The 19,997-nt window shown below is 39.7% G+C and overlaps 2 protein-coding genes across 2 annotated transcripts in view; one reads left to right on the top strand and one right to left on the bottom strand.

Moving 5' to 3' along the window:
* LOC109926788 (protein pitchfork) overlaps positions 1–1,827 on the bottom strand; it is a 19,989-nt gene extending 18,162 nt beyond the window's left edge. Inside the window, exon 1 of the mRNA XM_048612166.1 lies at positions 1,734–1,827. Within this exon, the coding sequence (XP_048468123.1) occupies positions 1,734–1,818 (85 nt within the window). The 5' untranslated portion in view covers positions 1,819–1,827. The remainder of the gene's footprint in view (positions 1–1,733) is intronic.
* Positions 1,828–3,953: 2,126 nt separating this feature from the next.
* Positions 3,954–19,997, top strand: part of LOC125486083 (acidic mammalian chitinase-like) — a 46,692-nt gene continuing 30,648 nt past the window's right edge. Inside the window, exons 1-5 of the mRNA XM_048612165.1 lie at positions 3,954–4,132; positions 4,774–4,895; positions 6,709–6,741; positions 6,829–7,033; positions 15,127–15,177. Coding sequence (XP_048468122.1) covers positions 4,871–4,895; positions 6,709–6,741; positions 6,829–7,033; positions 15,127–15,177 — 314 coding nt within the window. The 5' untranslated portion in view covers positions 3,954–4,132; positions 4,774–4,870. The remainder of the gene's footprint in view (positions 4,133–4,773; positions 4,896–6,708; positions 6,742–6,828; positions 7,034–15,126; positions 15,178–19,997) is intronic.

Below are 19,997 nucleotides of genomic sequence, written 5' to 3' on the forward strand. Positions count from 1 at the left end.
CGGACAAGGGAGTCACGGAGAGAGTTGTCCCTCCGGAAAGCAGATAAAGGTGGGGAGGGAAAGATGTCTTTGGTGGTGGGGTCGGATTGCAGATGGCGGAAGTGTCGGAGGATGATGCGTTAATGCCTTAATGCCCAGAGTATTCACATAAAAATGAATTGTGTAAGTAGATGAAAACAGATTTGAATTAGTTGGAATTACTGAACATGGCTGCACAGTGACCAGGGATGGGGAATGACTACTCAGGGCTATTCAGTACTTAGGAAGGATAGACAAAAAGGAAAATTCTAAAAGACTAGACAGGTAGGATATTCCCGATGATGGGGGAGTCCAGAACCAGGGGTTATAGTCTAAGGATATGGGGGTAAACCATTTTAAAGGTTGTATGAAAAATTTCTTCACCCAGAGAGCGGTGAGCCTCTGGAATTTGCAACCACAAAGCAGTCAAGGCCAAAACATTATATGACTTCAAGAAGCAGTTGCATATAACACTTGAAGCTAACGGGATCAAAGGATATGAGAGGATTAGTGTGAACAGGTTATTGAATTGGATATCAGCCATGATCATAATGAATGTTGGAGCAGGCTTGAAGGGTTGAATGGCCTACTCATATTCCTAATTTCTACATATGTTTCTAACACTACCTTGAACTTCCTTTGGCCATGGATCTCTCACTTCCTTGTTGGGTATTTTTTGTTTTAAAGGAGTTTTTTTTTGAAAAATAGGTGTCAGTTACTTCAATACTAGCAATTGCCTATCTATTTCCAACCCTGTTTAATGTATTTTTGCAACCATCATAGCCAACAGCCAACTTACTTCTCCTAATTACCTTTGTTTAGATTTAAGAACCAAGTGTCAATTGAACCAAAGGTAATACAGTGTGGGGCTGGAGGAACACAGCAGGTCAGCCAGTATCAGAAGAAGGGTTCCAACCTGAAACGTCAGCTTTCCTGCTCCTCTGATGCTGCCTGACCTGCAGTGTTCCCCCAGCTCTACACTGTGTTATCTCTGACTCCAGCATCGGCAGTTTTTACTATCTCTAAGTCAATTGAACCAAATTCTTTTTAGTTTGTAAATGAGAATTTTCTCATTGCTCAGTTGATTGCTCAGTATGTTGCTTCTGAAAGCCATCTCAAAGACATTCTAAGAACTCTCCCTCCACAGTATTAGTTTTTCAACCCTATATGTAGACTGAGTTCACCCACAATTATTGCATTTCCTTTCTATATGCTCTTCTAATTTCCTGATTTATCCCCTTCCACTACTCTTACTATTATTAATATTGCTATTACCACTACTGCTTGGCCGGTAAAGCGCTACTACAAAAAATTGCTGCCCCTTGCTGTTTCTTAGCTCCAACCAAACAGATTCCACATCCTGTTCTGATTAAAGATTATCTTTTCCTAACGTACTGATCCCATCCCTTACTATCAGCACGACCCCACCTCCTTTTTCCCTTTTTGCCTGTCCTCCCTAAATGTCCCATATCTTTTTAATATTTAGTTCCCAATCTTGGTCATCCTGCTGCTATGAATCTGTAATGGCAAATAAGTTATGCCCAAGATAACTCTAGTCGCCCCATCAATTCACCCATACAAATCCTGAATTCAAATCCTCCTTCCTGCACCATTTCTTCAGCTATATGTTAATTCACACACAATCTTCCTATTTATACACTCACTAGCATGTGGTACTGGGAGTAAAATTGAGATTACTGCAGTCAAGGTCTTACTTTTCAATTTCTTCCCTGTATCCTTAAATCCTATGAAAATCTCAACCCTCTCTCTACTTCTGCTGCTGGTATCAATGTGGACCATGGCCTTTGACTGTCACACATGTCCAAATGAATGTCCTGCAGTCAGTCATTCAGTGACATTGTTGACCCGGGCACCTGGAAGGCAACATATAGTCCTGATGTCATATCTACAGGTACAGAGATGTCTGTCTGTTCTCTTTTTCTTGAATCACCCTCTACTATTGTCTTACCTCTCTTTTCCCCTGCTCCCCCTCACTTGTGCAGCTGGTGGTGCCACTAACCTGGCTGTTTCTACATACCTCTGAGTATCCTGCACTGTCACCAGTATCCAGTGGTGAGGATACTGGATACAGAGTTGGGAGGTTCCTATACTTCCTGCTGGTCCTTTCTGAGATGCCTAAAAATCACCAACTCTTTCTCTGCCTGCATGCTCTGTGTTTAATGTGCTTTCCATGTAGTTGTCACTTTAAAGGTGTACCGTAGTGACTCTGTCCTCTACAAACTCTGAGCTCAAAATTTTGTAATTGATGACTATGCAAGACTAGGCCACATGAAGCATCCATGACACCACCTGGCTCAGAGTGGGCATTTCACTCAGCCAAGCTGTTCTGCCATGACTTAAGCTCACTTTCTGAGTATTTGGTTTGAAATGATTGATCTGTAAACTGCAGAATCATAAAACTGAGCACAAGAAATCCTGCAGTAGGCTGCCAAGACTCAAAATTAGAGGCACATTTCCACCTAAGTAATACATGAATGATATCTTGAGCAAATAAGCTGCAATAAATTCTAAAGTTGTTTGGCTTAATTGTAAAAGTCAATTGTTAGTCTTTCGTAATTTTTAGATAACAGAACAAAACTAATATTTGGGACAATTATATTGATATGGAAAGGTTTTTGAATTAAAAAGAGATTATATTTTATTTGTGATGAGTTAGGAACCAACCGTTGTGAGAATTTACCTCTCGAGTGTCACTGAGCAACAATGTATCAGTTAAAAAAAAACCAATTGGACAACTGGAAGAAATACTCTCAAAGAAGCCCTACCATTTTTAGTTGTAAAGTGATTACTTCAAATTTTATGGAACTAGAAAATGTGATGCTATTTGAAAAGAAGCTCATTCAATGGTAACTTTCAAAGTGGCACTGGAATTGTATTTGAAATTTAAGAAAAAAAACATGGCAACAGAGAAAGAATTATACTGATCCAATAGCTTTTCCAGAGGGACAGCATGGGTTTGATGGGCCAAATAGCTGGTCAGAAGATTCTATCTTCAAAAACAAAAAAGTCACCAGCTTGAAATCCAACACACCCAACATGGTAAGGTACTGTTTCCTTTCAATCCACCCTGTATTCTCTAAAAGCAGCTAACACCCATCAGAAAGGAAACTGGTTTTCCCCTCTGTTTCACGCTGGCAAATCCTTACGGAGTTAGAAACTATTTAACCCTTTAAACCGGCTCCCTACAGGCCAGGATGAAACACAGCAGGCCAAGTAGTTCCATTTTCCATTTCTGAAGAAGGGTCTAGGCCCGAAACGTCAGCTTTCCTGCTCCTCTGATGCTGCTTGGCCTGCTGTGTTCATCCAGCTCTACACCTTGTTATCTCAGATTCTCCAGCATCTGCAGTTCCTGCTATCTCTCCCTACAGGCCAGATGAGGACACATTGCTGATTCCATTTAATGTTTTATTTCAGTGGCCCCCTCACTGTCTGCAGTTCCATGCCGCAGCTAACAAAAACACACTGAATAGGTCGGAGTGGAAACATCTCACCTGTCCATTTCAGAGCCATGCCGAACACTGTTACTTTCCGTTACCAAGGGTTACCCAGTGTTTACCTGCAAACCACCAGCTGCACGCATGCGCTTGGGATTTCCAGCGTGTCGAGTCCTTATAGCAAGAATATACTTCCCACCTCACTGCCCCCCCCCCCCCGCATCCCGGTTTTTTTTTCCTTTACCCCCCCCCCACCGGATTAGTCCCGTATAAGAAGCCTGACTGCCAAAAAACGTGGTGTGAATGGCAAAGAAGGGGACATTTCGAGTGCACTGTTCACTTTGCAAAGTTACTCAGATCAGCGAACCTGTGATTATAGAATGACACAGCAAAGGAGGAGGCTACTCGATCCATCACACACATGCCGGCTCTTTGAAAGAGCCGTGCAATTGATCTCACTGTCCGTGCAATGGGATTGAATAAATTCTGTATCCGGATGAAATTTTGGGTGAGACCACGACTGGTTGGCACACCACGACCCAGCAAGTGAAAATAAGGCAGACAGGAGGAACAGCCATCTCCGTGTAAAGATTGAAGGGGTCTGTGGAACACATTTATGGATGGGAAACAAAAACAAAATTGCTGGAAAAGCTGAACAGGTCTGACAGCATCTGTGGAGAGAAATCAGAGAGAAATTAACGGATGGGGTATAGTATATGATGTTGTGAGGGACTTCAGGTAGAATGGAGGCGTTATTATTGACAAATAGAATCTATGATATTAGAAATTAACAACAAAACTAGAAAGGATTTGTGAGTTTGTCGTAAATGTTGCACGTGTACAATATTGAATTTACAATGCTGAGAAAGCACCCCTGATTTGAATAAATTAATTCAAAAGAGATAGAACAGTAAGGGTAAATTCCAGATTGAGTAAATTAATGCACCAGTGCAGACATCAGAACCTCCATCACATTAGGAAAAACAAATTACTGGAGAAACACAAAGTCTGGCAGCATCTGCGGACAGAGAAACAGAATTAACGTTTCGAGTGCTTCATATTTACATTTTTTATTCATGGTAAATCTAAGGAGAAAGGTATTCATTCCGCCAATAAACACGCCCCCTTACTAAACCAGTTCATCCAGCCTTATATTAACTTGCATTTTGCAGTCCAGTAATGTCATTATCTCCACTACCTGTCCTGGTAGATCATTCCAAACGTTTATCATTCATCACTGAAGAAGTTTATCTATTTGTCCCACCACCTTAACTTCTTAGTTAATCATTTTCTGTTATAGGAACTATGGAGACTACATGGTATCTTTAGTACCACAGTGTCATTGACTACAACAAGCATAAAGCTGCAGAGACACTGACAGTGAACTGAGTCCACAAATGGAGAAAGTGTCTGGCTTAATTGGTAAGTAAGAAAATGATAAAATATATATAAAATCTTTCCATAATTATAAGCTAAATATAATGCTGTGTTATGGTATATTTGCTGTAAACTAAAGGCATTTAATACGAAAGGGTTGAGCTGTGGTTTACTTGCTAATACTGTGTGTTAAGTATTCTGCAACTGCTGTTTAAAGAGGTTCAATAACATTTTTAATAAACAAAACTGGTAGGCCTAAACCATGACACATGATGCATACATAATAATTTAAAATTCCAATTGCACTCGAAAATTGGTGGGCAAGGGCTGTTGTGGGGTGTACACTACATATGCCTTTGAGTAGCCACAAAGGTAGCATGTGCTATTCACACTCTACATGATCAGCAGGCCTATCAGGAAGGCCAAATATTGGGCAATTATGACACCATATAATGGTATCCAGTGACTGCTAGAGTCCAGGTGCATTCTGGCTGCAGAAGAGAAGCAAGCTAAACCTGGAGAAATGATTGAAGGAGTTGTTCAGTGGATTCCAAGATTCTTAGATGCTTCACTTGTGACCATTGTGTAGGCTGCAATGGACAGGTGGGAAATCCTTTCTGCCCTGAGACATCCTCTTTATAGGCAGCAGGAAGAAATTGCTGTCAATGCAAAGGGAATTGTATTCAAAATATGGCTGCAATGTAAATAAGAAAGTCAATGATATAACGAGAGCAGTTAAGACAAGGTAAGGAGACTCATAGGACAGAATTTTTTTTTAAACGTTTTCAAGCATCAGGACAATTTGCAGATCTAAACCCTGCATGGAAGTGCACTAATAGTGGGGAACCCATGTTGTTAGCACCACAAAGGACTCTTCTTCTCAACAACTCCTGTCACTTGAGGTCTGTTGACCCTCAGGTTAAACTACCACTGCTCATCTGTCTCTAAGGAGAGAGCAGCCCTATAGTCTGGTAAGACTATGGCACCTTTATTTTTATAGTGGAGAGTCTTCCAAAAGGCAGCCAAATAAGGGGAAAATTCTGCATTTACTAACCAATTAAGGTCTGCAGATGGGTTCACAAAGTGGGAGCATAAGACATTGACACCCACTCCAATGGATGGTGGAATTCCCAAAATGAGACTAGAAGACTTGAGGCCAGACTGTTTAAGTGACAGACAATTGACTGATTGTACTCATCCAGCCCACACTTGAAAAAAAATCAGAACATCAAACTCAAGATTAGGTGTGATTCCACAATTGGACAATACTTACTGAACAATCCTTATTGCATTATGAATTGCACCAACTGTTTAAGGTTATCAGTTGGGCCCCAATGTGGCTCCCTTATGTTTAATAGAAGCTACTGATATTCATACACAGGTCCCTGTACTTTGCAAACAGAAAGAATATGCCCATACATTGCACCATTCCAACCAAATAAGAGCTTGACAGAAAACCTTCCCCTGCAGGATTTTTCATAGCAATTCTTTGACCAATCAATGTTGACTTTCCTGTTTCAAACTTAAACGAAAGCTTGAAGTTACCATCTTCCTAATGCATTCTCAATGATAATGCCTCAACCAATGAGACTCCACTGGCCAACTAATTAGCACCTTCTTCTGATGCAGTATGAATAGATGATCAATTTCAAATTTTGTATTACTGTGATTCTGTGCAATACCCACAAATGAAAAAAAATTGGCAACATGTGTAATTTTATTACCAGTTCAGGATGTGATACTCTTTCTAGTTAATCAAATACTGCAACTAGACAACTATTTTTTATAATTTGAAATGTATTCTACACGAGAGAATAAATCACCATTTTAAACAAACTTGTTTTGCCATTTTTTCCAGTGGGATTCATGCTGTTGTCCCAACTAGAAGTGGGTAAGTCACAATATTAATGTCAGTTAATGTTTCAAAGAAAGAGGATGATGGATAACTTTCTTATTCTTCATTATTTTCTACTTTTAGGAATTTCCTACAAATTGATTTGTTATTTCACAAACTGGGCCCAGCACAGACCAGGAATAGGCAAGTTTATGCCAGAAAACATTCCTCCTTGCCTGTGCACCCATCTAATTTATGCATTTGCTGCCATTGATAGTCACCACAAGATTGTGACTAAGGAAAAAAATGATGAAGCTCTTTATGCATCATTTAACAGTCTCAAAAAAAAGTAAGTACTGATATATCTCTCAGTAGTTCATCTGTATGCTGAAAACATTTACATGGTATAGTTTGCATATGTTATATACAACTGCTAAATCATAATCCACCATCTTGCTGCAAGTTTCTCCCCACACCTTGTGATGATTCTGACCATGGTCATGTTCTTTGGTATGATGTAAAAATGCTGCAGCCCTTTAGTATATTACCCAATTACTCAGTCTTCAAGTCTGATTCCATGCAGTGGCTTGCTAATTGATTATTAACAGGGTCACTAATCTCAATAATAATCATGTTCCCACAGGAATTTCACATATATACATTTTTCAGTAAGAGTCATTAGGATTAGTTGGGAGATAGAACCTGGTCCAATTGTTTCCCCATTCCTATTGCAAGTAAGATAGTTCAATTAAACCCATTACAAATCCTGCTCCAGCGGAGATTGGGTAATGCAGCATAGAACACCTCTTGCTGTGTTTGACTTTAATTGAATTCAGTCAAATATCTATTAATGAAACCAGAACAGAAATGGCTAGCAAAACTCAGTAGGTCTGGCAATATCAGAACTGATGAAGAGTCGCTAGACTCAAAACATTAACTCTGCTTTCTCCCTACCTGCTGCCGGACCTGCTGAGTTTCGCCAGCCATTTCTGTTTTTGTTTCAGATCTCCAGCATTTGCAGTCATTTTATTTCTTAATATATTCACTATTGGCCTTAAATATCATTTCTGTTGACGTCTCACAATATAATAGCAGAATGTCTAAATGCAGGCTACAAAGGTATATAATCGCTTGTTTCAAGTATTGAAACGTAGCAGAAAAATATGGATAAACACCACTGGACTCTCCAGCTCAATGTGATAAGATTTAAGACACATCAAACGCACAAGGGAAAGGGAAAAAAATCTGTGCAAAAACTAAGAAGCCTACATTGCAATTCAGCAGATCTCAGAAAGATCAGGGGCGAGTTTCATGTGTTCTTGCCTGCATTACATGAACTCAGCAGAAAAATTATTTTGGAGGGATGCCCTTCACGCACGCAGGGGCTCATTCAATATTCAAAATTTACAGATCATGGTTAAAAGGAAATTTGATACTGGACCAGAAAAGGAGATATTAGGTCATATAAGAGGGAGATTTTAGAGAGCATCTTAATGGAGAAGAGAGAATTAGGTTAGGGAGGAAATTCTAGAGTTAAGCTTTTGTTGCTGAACGTGTGCTCACCAATGGTGGCTGATTAAAATCAGGAATGCTCAAGAGGTGAGAATTTAAGGAGTGCAGATATCTCAGGTGTTGGAGGAGATAATGAGGGGTGAGACAAGGGAGAGATTTGAGAACAAGGATGAGAATTTAAACATTGAGATGGTGTTTAGCAAGAGCCAAAGTGTGTCAGAGAGAAAAGGGGGTGAGAAGTGATTGGGACTTCGTAAAAGCTAGGATAAGGGCATCAGACTTTTGGATGACTTCAGGATTACAATGGGTGGAAAATGAGAAGTGTACCAGGAATGTAGTAGAATGGTAATATCCAGAGGGTGCCAAGCATGGGTGAAGTTTCAGGTACGGGTGAGCTGAGGCAGAGGTGAACTTAGGCGATGTTACAGAGTTGGAAATAGGCTGCATCAGTGACAGTGGAAAGATTTAATTAGATGCTCATCCTGACACAAAAAGTACAAACAGGCTAGGTCAGGATCAGACGGAGTAAGGAGAGTGATAACGTGGTGGGTTTGAGAACAGAAGGCAATGGCTTGGGCCTTCCCAATATTTAGAAGGACATTTCTACTCATCCAGAACTGGATGATAGATAGCTGTGTAACAACTTCAAAAATTTGGAAGAATTGGATGTGGTGGTGATGAAGTAAAGCTGTATGTATGAGAGGGGTTTGTTTACTGAGGGAATACTAATGAAAGCATCTTGTAGGACGAGGTTAATAAATAGTGAAAGAGAAAAATTAGAAATATTGTTTTAAAGTTAGAAAACAAAAAAATTAATCATTAAATCAAAAAGTACTGGTAAAATTCAGCAGGTATTTGTGTAGAGAAAATCAGAGTTAACATTTCATTGGATTCTCTTTCCATAGATGCTGCCTCACCTGTTGAGTTTTTTCAGCATTTTCTGTTTTTATTTCAGATTTTCAGCATCCATGGCATTTTGATTTTGAACTGTTAACAATATATGCTAACAGGAGAGCCAGGCAGTGAAATTATGTCCTCAGCAGTTGAAGGAGGTGAAATAACTGCGCAGAGGCCAGTACCCCATCACCAAGTCACCCTTTATCCACACGTGCAGAGTACACTGGCTGTGGCCAGCCAACTCAGAGCCAGTCCTTGAAGTGAGAAGATTCTGAATCCCCTGGTTATATATATTTTTTCCCTTTATTTCCCCCTACCCTCAGCACCCAAGTTGTGTGTGTGCAGGTGTGAGACAGTAAAAAAAAAACAGGTGTGTAAATAACTTTATTGATAGCCCACCAACAGGAAAAAATACCCATGTCACTAAAGCAAGCAGAGCCCCCTGAGGGCAATGCCTATGTGAATGGAAAGGTAAAGGGGAGGGTAGGGATCAAATTAAAATAGAATTAGAGGGGGAAATAAAGCACTCCACACCCGCGGTGCCCACCTCTCCCTAAAGGCATCGAGAGCGCCAGTGCACACCGCGTGCTCCTTCTCCAGGGACACCCGAGCGTGGACGTAGCCACGGAGGAGGGGCAGGCAGTTGGCCATAACGACCCTCTCCAGGGCCCACTGCCTGGACCTATTAATGACTAGCTTGGCCACGCCGAGGAGCAGACCCACAAGAAGATCCTCTGACCTGCTTGCCCCCCTCCGCACCAGGGTCCCACAGATCAGGAGCGTGGGGCTGAAGTGTAGCCAAAAACACAAAAGGAGGCCTTTGAGGTAACTGAAAAGGGAGTGCAAGCGCCCACACCCGATATATACAAGGTCCACGGACTCCACAGTGCCACAAAACAAACAGTTGTCCCCTGGTTATATTGGTCAGCCAGGGCTTCCTGATTGGGGTTGTTAGCCTGTACCAATCGAGGACCTCGTAGTCAACAAGATCTGAATAAAAACCAAAAGAACTGCAGATGCTGTAAATCAGGAACAAAAACAAAGTTGCTGGAAAAACTCAGCAGGTCTGGCAGCATCTGTGAAGGAGAAAACAGAGTTAACGTTTCGGGTCCGGTGACCCTTCCTCAGAACCTTCTGAGGAAGAATCACCAGACCCAAACGTTAACTCTGTTTGCTTCTTCACAGATGCTGCCAGACCTGCTGAGTTTTTCCAGCAACTTTGTTTTTGTTCCAGTCAACAAGACCTACCTGGTTCCATTCACTACGGGAGGATACAATAAGGGGAGCCGAAAATGAGTCTAAAGCATGAAGTGAGCATGGAGAGGGCATGAGGGGAGACAGGAGAGAAATTAGAAAAAGGTAGAAGCTCAAGGCTAGGGTAGGGGAAGGGAGGGGGAGGTTGCTGAAACCATGGTCTCAACCTTAATGCCGAAGTCCATGAGCTTCTTGTAATTGTTGTTGGAGGTAAGGGTAAAGAAAACAGGTGGAAGGGATTAATGAAGGTGGTTTGTAGTGGAGGTAAGAAGTAGAGGGCTATTGCTGGATTCTAGAATATTCCTGAAACAGTGAACGGTTTTAACAAATTAGACATTTAACGATACTGATGCTTAGCATCTGTTTTTACCCCCATTCAGTTTCAGGGGCGATGTCAGAATGCGGCAGTAGTACATAATATTGTCTTTGTGCATTTGATCACATGAGAGCTAAAGCAGCCATGCCAAATAAGCAATTTGTAAACAGTGTGTAAAACAAGATCTTGACCTTGTAAAAATAAATTATTGGAAGATTGTTGTTTAAACATTCATGAAGTACCAGGAACTAGCTGAAAGACTTAAGGATCTAAATGGAAGACAGCAAGTTGAAACATTGTGTGACTTTTCTGATGCCAGGGCAGTAGGAACCTGACACAATAGAAGGGGCTGCACATTCATTTAGTTACATATTCTCAGAAAAAGGATCTTGAAGTGCAAAGGAATCACTTTCACCAATGCAAGACTCAGAGAGGCCTGCAAGACTAAATTCCAAAGTTAGAGGAGAGCGTCATTTACATGCACAATTAGCGCAAGAATTAATTTCCAAATTGGCACCTTGAATTATACTGCACCAAATTCTTAATATAATTCTTAACATAACAGCTAAGAGATCATAATAGATGAATAATCTAGTTTGAATAATCTGTGTTGCAGACAAGGGAGGGGAATAGAAGCTAATTTTGACTTTGGCCAGTAGTGTAAAAGGAGTGATATCAATTCAGCTGATTGACTTTGTTGGATCTGGAAATGGTTTAAAATATGCTGTTGAATCAACATTAAGATTTTAAACTAAAGATCCAAAGTCAAAACTATCCCGGGCTATACTATTTGAATGAACTGAGATTAGGCAACAGGAATAATTGGACAAGTATAATTCTGTAATTTTTATACAACATTTTGATTCTGTTATTATTTTTAGATACATAGCAAATCTTACAGCAAATTGGGAAGCAGAGATATAAAATTGGTTGTGGATAGGAGGTTCTCCAAACTCTAGGCTACATCATTTCAATATGTAGTAAAGAATTACAGTGTTACTCTGGGAGGAATCTGTAACATCAGCTCACATAGTTCCATTCTAAATGTGGACACAGAAATTTATATTATATTTGACAGGAAGATGTATGTGAAATACAAGACAGAATGAGTTATTGTAGACAAGAAGAACATTTAAGATTTTGATAAATATTGCCATAGTTGTCAAAAGATTAAATACATTCTAGTTTTTACCAGTACTACATAAGGCCATAAAACTATAACAAATAGGAACAGGAGTAGTCATTTCAGTCCCTCTAGCCTGCTCCACCATTCAGTAGGTTCATTGTTGAATTGACATTCCTCAATCCACTTGCTTGCCTTTTCCCGTAACCCTTGATTCCCCTACCAATCAAAAATCTATCTATCTCAGCCTTATATATACACCAGAACTCTGTCCCCACATTCTCTGTGGCAAGGAGTTCCAAAGACTCTCAACCCCCACAGAGAAGAAATTTCTCTTTATGTCAGTCCTAAATTGGCCCCTCTTTTTCTGAGACTATGCCCTCTGGTCCTGGACTCTCCTATTAAGGGAAACATCCTTTCAGCATTTACCATGTCAAGCCCTATAAGAATCCTATATATTTCAATTAGATCACCTCTCAATTCTTCTAAACTCCACTGAGTGCAATCCCAACCTGTTTAATCTTTGCTCATAAGACAATCCCTCCATACCGGGGATCATCCTAATAAACATTATCTGAACTACCAATGAGATTATATCTTTTCCTAAATAAGGGAGCCTTATGTAGTGGAAGATCACTGTCTCTAAGTTCCCCTCTAAGCTGTACCCTCTCCTAATGTAGGACTGTTTCACTGTCCTTTCACTGTCATTAGGAAAAAAGTTCAAGGACTTGACAATATTGTACCTACATCACATGGACTAGTGATTCAAGAAGGCAATTCAACATCATTTTCTCAAAGGCAATTAGGGATGAATAATGAATGCTTGTCTAGCCAGAAATCCCCAGATCGTGTGAAAGACTAATCTGTCAAATAAATTATACAAGATTGATAATAAGGTATACATTTTCAAGATGACTATGCCCATATTAGGCCTGATTCAGTGGTGACCATTAGAGCATGCAGGATTAGTGGGAGGACACCTAAACTTACATAGAGTGAGAAAGAAATAATACTAATGGTGACCCCTAGCATTGACCTATCCCAGGTGTTTGAGACATTCAGCAACGTCAGTCACAGAGTAGAGGGGTTCTCTCAGACTCATTCTTACCCCTCGGTCATGACTTTTTCACCCTCCTATTGTAAAAGAACCAAAAAGAAGAATATTTTCTTTTTAAGCTCCCATTCTAATAGGAACCTTGAACCTAGATTCCACTGTCGGGTCTCTCTCTCCCTCCCTCCCATACACACACACGTGAACCAATGGGGTGAATTTGTATTTGCAGATACATTCTATTTTGTTCAAAAAGCACACAATTTATAAACAATCAGTCAATGTGGTGTTTTATAAATTCCTACTTTAGAAATAAAACCAACCTGACTCCAAACCAAAATACAAACAGATTCTAAACAAGACCTCACACCCAACATGCATTCTCTGATCTTTTTTATACTGATGAAACTGACTTCTCTCAGGACAGTGACTTGAAAGGGATTCAGAGATTTACATATACATATGAATCAATTTAAACCTTCGAACTGATTAATGATTTAACAGCATCTTAGTTTTGTTTAGTACATCATCATCAGTGTTGTGACCCTTTGATCTTTTACTGTGTGTCTGATACTACCGCTCTCACTAACACCTGAAGGAGTAAGGCTCCGAAAGCTTGTGTTTTCAAATAAACCTGTTTTACTGTAACTTGGTGTCGTGTGATTTCTGACCGGGTCTAGTTTCAGGCACCTGGAGTCAGAAATGTCTCAGCCTATTTGGTGTATTGGCTTCTGGGGAAAGGCTACATTTCTAATGAACCTCTTAAGCAGAAATTGGCATCACCCACACAACCTGTTGACTTTTGCTATTCTAAGATGTGGGGAGGAGTTCAGGGTTTGACAAGACCAGTTTGAATTTTCCAGAACAGTGGAAAACTAGATCAACATGATCTCTAGCATTGTCCATGGTATTCCATTGGATTCCCATCAGAGTTGGGTAGGTTATTAGCGGAACCTGTTGTGGAAAATCCTTATGTCTTTATTCAAATGAATGAATGCATTAGGCTGGTAGTGCATCCCAGTTAAAGTTTCAGTGCATAAAATATTTCTTATGAGCTTCACCTAGAAAATAGATTTTCCCAAAAACTGAAAATAATAAACGTATTAATGATCTGTTTATCAATAGACCAAAGTGTTGAAAAATGCCTAGCGACAGTCATGGCAGGAAATATCACAGAAAGAGACTGACAGTGCAGGTACTTGATTTTCATGTTTGTCTTCAGTGTACCAGAGTAGGGTAAATAAAGTGCTACTTGTGTAAGGTGCTCAACCTCAATAAATGCAGGAGGACGAAATGATTCAATTAACAAAATCACTGATGAAGCTCATGTCAATTTGAGTTTTGACCTCCAATGACACTCGCAAGATGTCAAAGTATCAATCTGTACCATCATCTTCAAATTTCTCTAAGCTTTGACCCATGTCAGATTCAAAACAGCCATGCCTCCATCTGCTCCTTCAGTTCTGGCAGGCTTCACCTGCACTAATGATGGCAGAATCTTCAGCCTCCTCAATCTTACTCAATGGAACTCCTTCCCTAAAACAGTCTGCATCCCGCATCCAAAACCCTCAATCTTTCAGAGCCCTATCAACACTTTGTTTTTAGACATTTTTGCCAGTAGTTCCACTGATGCTTAGATTCCATTCCATTCTTCCTCAATGATACCCCTTGGAATATTTTTGTGCTCAAATAAAGTCATCATACAATCCTAGTTCTTGTTATGTATTATTTTGGTGATGTTGTTTTATTTTCAACTGTTGTCTATCATTCATCCACTTGAAATTGTGAAAAGCATGGTACATTTCTTTTTAAAAAGTACAAGAAAAGGAGAGTAAAAAATTAGATGGCACATCTAAAAATTTTCTGTTACGCAAAGGTATTAAGGGATATGGACCAAAGGCAGGTATATGGAGTTGGGCCATAGATCAATCATGATCTCACTGAATGGTGGAACAGGCTCAAGGGACTCAAAGGCCTACTCCTGTTCCCAAGTACCATAAATATGTTGCAGTAAAATATATAAGGTGCAATGTCTGTTTGGTAGTTTGCGTAACAGTGAAATATGACGCACACAAATAATTCATTGTGAATCAATGATTCAGAGCGAATATGCTTTCTGTTACAGAGTTAAGTAGGGAACTAAGAATATATTACCCACAAAGGGTAGGCCGTATCCCACAGAAAGTTCAGAAATGTCTCTCATTCACTGAAGGCATGTGCTTCCAAAATTGTGATATTCAGTAATAGGTTTGTCATTAAAATGAGACATTGTTTTGCTTTTTCTATCAGGAATCCTACCTTGAAGACACTCTTGGCTGTTGGAGGATTTAATCCACAAAGGTAATGTCTATTACAGATATTAACAGGTAATGAACTGTGTGTAAATATATACGTTTTCCCCATGGAGTCAAGTAATGTTTGTTTTGACATTCAGTCTTGAAGAGCAAATAACTCATATTGTTGGTATGAGGAAGTCTAGTTCATTAGGAACTCTTAAAATTCCAAGCTTTGTAGCAGAAGGTTGTGGAATTAGAGCTTCATATTTAGATTAAATACAAAATGCTATTCTCCACTTTGGTTGCTTTGTTATAAAGGAAAAGTACCCTCAACAAAATCAGTCCTGATATAGATGCATTCTTAGGTTCAGTTATGTCAATGGCCCCTGTAGACCATCTGAGTTTCTTACCCAGAGATGTAACAATTGTGCTCACTTGCACCATATTTGCACCACTTTTTCATGCCTTTGCTTCATACATTCTGCAAACATAGACGGAGTAAAGACTTGAGTTGAGCCTTATGAATCACTAAGCTGCTTTATTTCACACTCTCTAAACAAACAGAGCAAGAGTAATGAAGAGCTTCTTATTTTGATCAATATTTGTCATTGTGCAATGGTACAAAATAATAAATGTGCTGTGATCCACCACTTAAGCAACTATTATTCCTCAATTTTAACCTTCACTTGGCCTCTCTCTCTCTGTGCCTTACAGCATCCAGTATCAACATCCTGACTACCTGTCTATGTAAAACAAAACTCTGTTTCAACTGTCAATATTCGAAGTCAAAAAAGATCAAGACCTTAAATCAAATTGTTTGAATCATGGCAAAAACAATTGTTAGTATGTTAATGATTATTAGTGCATTAATTTAATCAATTCAAAAAAGACTTGGGACTATCTTTGCTTTCAATCATCCATTAAAGGAGACTTCCTAAGTTCTTTCCATGAAAAAAGTAGTAAAAATACAAGCCAAAATGAGACAATCCTCAAAAAAATAATGTACTTAACTTGAAAGAATGTTGGAATCTGACAGCCAAATTTCTGGTTTAAAATTCAATCCTTTTGTTGTATTTAACCAACATTACTAGGAAGGGTTTAGAAGAATATGGGCCAAATGCTGGCAAATGGGACTAGATTAATTTAGGATATCTGGTCAGCATGGACTAGTGGACCAAAGGGTCTTTTTCCATGCTGTACAGCTCCAGGTATCACACTTCAACAAACCACCCTGTTCCCTGGCCAGTATCTCTGTCTCAGGCTTGCTGCTGTGCCCCAGTGAAGCTCATCATAAGCTGGAAGGACAACACCTCATTTTCCGCTTGGGGACCCTGCAGCCTCCTGGGCTCAATATAGAGTTCAATAACTTTAAGGCTTGAGCTCTAGACCCCACCCCCACACACCAGGCCTTGTGATTACATAGTCTGCTATTACACACAACCCATTGTTAGCCACTAACAGTTGCCATTTACAGCTATTCACCCTGCTAACCAGATCATTATCCATTCCTTTGTCTGTCCAACTGTACTTCTCTCTCTTTGGGCTCTATTCCCAATTTCCTATTGTTTACTCCTTACCCTTCCCCTCACCCTATCTTCTGCATAAACACCAATGCTTTCCTAGCCACCATCAGTTCTGAGGAAGGTTACCAGACCCAAGACATTAACTCTGATTTCTCTTCACAGATGCTGCTAGACCTGCTGAGCTTTTCCAGCAGTTTCTGTTTTTGTTGTTTATGAATCCATAAATGTTTCTAAGCAATAAGCATTTTCCTCTGGACAGAGGTATAACCTCCAACAGTCTTTTCAATCCTGACTCACATTATTAACCACATTTGTAATTAAACAATGTTGACAGAATATGAATGTTAGTCTGTGATAGTGATACAAACAAAGCAGAAGCAAGATCCTTGATCAAATCAGATGAAATTAAATTCTAACTCTAAGTATATGTAACTAGGATACCTTACAGGCTGGAAATTGACAGTATGGGTTTTATTAAACCCTGAGCTGGTTAGTTATTGGTTAGCCAAAAAGGGAGTAGACATTCCTATGTACCTTGGGTATATGCACCAGCATTTTCTCAGGCTTTCCACCAAAGTTACAATTGCTAGGAGAATACCTGGCTCTTTAAATACAAGTAATATATGTAAAACTATAGAATTATTTACTACCACAATTAATAACCTTGTGACCTAATGCATCCCTCACTCTTCAACCAGCATTAAACTGAGAGCTGCTTCATTGCAAAGTGTAGAATGATATGCAGTGAGAGGCACCAGGCTGACTTTAGAGTTACCAACCAGTCAAGTCGTAATAATAAATTTGCCTAAAGCAGCAGGCTACACACAGAGCTAAGCTGTTCCCCAATCTGTAGATTCTCCTAAGCCTGACCACATCCAAGTTAGAATGGTCACAGACAGTCAAAAAATAAATGAGAGAAGACCCTATAAACTTCCACATCCTCAATCTGGTGGGGCCCAGAAATTGAGAAAAAGAAATGAGTCTGAAGTGCTTTGTGGTATTTTCAACTAGAAATGTTCAGTGAATATACTAATCTGCCTCAGCCTAAGGTCCCAAACATGATGCATGTGAATGTCTGCCTACATCCTTGTGATGTTTAATAAGCAGCTGAGTACTTTGGACATGGTAATAGCCATGAAATCTTTCTACAACTCAAATGAAGACCTGAACCCCAATCTGAGTAGCCCTGCTGGCATCCACTCAAAATGTGAGAGGAGCTGTAGAAACATCCTGTCTATGAAAAACAGGATAAATCATATCTGACCAATTTCTATCATTAGTGATATTTGCTCTCCAATGGCTTGTTCAGTGATGCTTAGTTCAGGTTCAGCCAGAAATACACAGCCCTAGACCTAGTAACCACTTTGAAACAGCTAAACCTTAGATTAGAGGTGAGAATATCTACCTCTGACAAAGGCAACATTTGACTTAGAATGACACCAAAGAATTCTAGCATAAGTGAAATAAAGAGGATCAGAAGGAAACATCTCAAACAGTAAAAGTCCTATCTGCTGCAAGGCAAGGTAATGATGATTGACAGAGTCCTACCATTGCAACTCAAGAGCATTGCTATAGGAGTTTCTCAGGGAAACTACATCTTCACCTGTTTAATCAATACCCTTCCCTCTACCATCAGGTTAGCCAACTTTAATTCAAAGATAAGTCCAAGGTATTCAGCAGTACAACTTCCTAGAACAGCTCTTTCCTTTCTTATTGGTGTTTACCACTAGGAAAGACAAAAGCAGCAATGTCATTGGAACACTATCATATCCAAGTGCCATGCCAACCTGATGGTAAATTTATCACCATTCATTTATTGTCACTGGATTAAGATCCTGGAATTTTGAGATTATGAGGCACTTTAATTCAACAGCTACTGAAGTTCAAAAATAATTCAGATTTAACAAAATTCGGTGGCCCGTTGGCACTGTTCACATTCCAAGAACAAATTATTTTAAATTATATAGATATAAAATTCTGATGCTATCCATTATGGAAATTTATCAACCACTAAACATTTCCATATGCTCAACATCGAATTTCTAGCACAGAAACAGGCCATTCAGCCCAACTGGTCAATGCCAGTGTTTGTCTACCACATACTACTCCTCCTACTTTTTTGCATTAACTCTATTGCCATGTTGTTCTATTCCTTTCTCCATCAACTGCTTATCTAGCTTCCCTACAAATATATAATCACCTCAACTATTTCTTGTGGCAGTGAGTTCCACAGTTTTACTCCCCTGTCGGTCAAGAGTTGTCTCATGAAATTCCCGTTTGTGATCGTCTTATATTTAATACCAAGTACTGCAATCCCTATCTGTAAATTTCTACAAATTTCTAGACCAACCTTCAAAATAACTAAAGATACAACATTTCCACCTTACCCATTTCAGAGTATCTATCTTCAAGAATATAGCTCATAGGAGAGGCAATTGGAGTGCTATTTTATTCTTGTAATTGGCAGGTGCAATAGTTTTACATTATTCAGAAAGTGGTCAGCAGTCAATGAACTGCAGTAATTTTTCTAGATTTAGAGGGTGGAAATCCCCTCTCTCTCTTTTTCAGGCTTCAAATGGGTGCCAAACAATGAGCAAACACCGTAACAGGAGGCCATGAAGGCTAGTCTAAAATTGGGCCTTGGATCTCATCGAATTATTTGAGTGAGCTGCCAACATTTGGGAAAAGGCAGGAAAGTAGAGATGAGGATTATCAGATCAACCATGATCTCATTGACTGACGGAGCAGACTCGATTGACTGCAGGCCTACTTCTGCTCTTATGGGCCTCTACATATTGATATATGGATACTATAAGTGTAATTGGACAATTTTGGGTATGACATGAGTTAGCATCGGTTAATCCCACATCAATCTCAAACTGAGATTAAAATGAGGTAGAGCGTTTCAGTTAACTTCGTAAGAAACAATCATGTTCTGAGGAAGAGTCACTGGACCCAAAACATTAACGCTGATTTTTCTTCACCGATGCTGCCAGATCTGCCGAGCTTTTCCAGCAACTTTTATTTTCATCCAATCATTTCGGATTCATTTTTCATTTATTCTTATTAAAACAAAAGTAGTCAGACCTAAAAGAAAAATAATCTCACACAAGCAGGTTCACTTCGGATACTGACATAATAGACAGAACTTCGCAACGTAAACCCTGAGTCCTATTTAGAAAATGGAATGTGAGGATGACCCCGCACCACGCTAAGAAAGACAAAGCAACGGAGTTTAGTCAAAGATGGGAACGAAGCACGGGCTTTGGAGAGGAGATAGGATGGCACCTGGGAAGACAGGGAGTGGTGGGATCAGGGGTAGCAGTCACCCTGTCATTTCTGGAACATGAGAAAAATTAAA

Source organism: Rhincodon typus, chromosome 25 (genome assembly GCF_021869965.1).
Source record: "Rhincodon typus isolate 14 chromosome 25, sRhiTyp1.1, whole genome shotgun sequence".
NCBI classification, from domain to species: Eukaryota; Metazoa; Chordata; class Chondrichthyes; order Orectolobiformes; family Rhincodontidae; genus Rhincodon; species Rhincodon typus.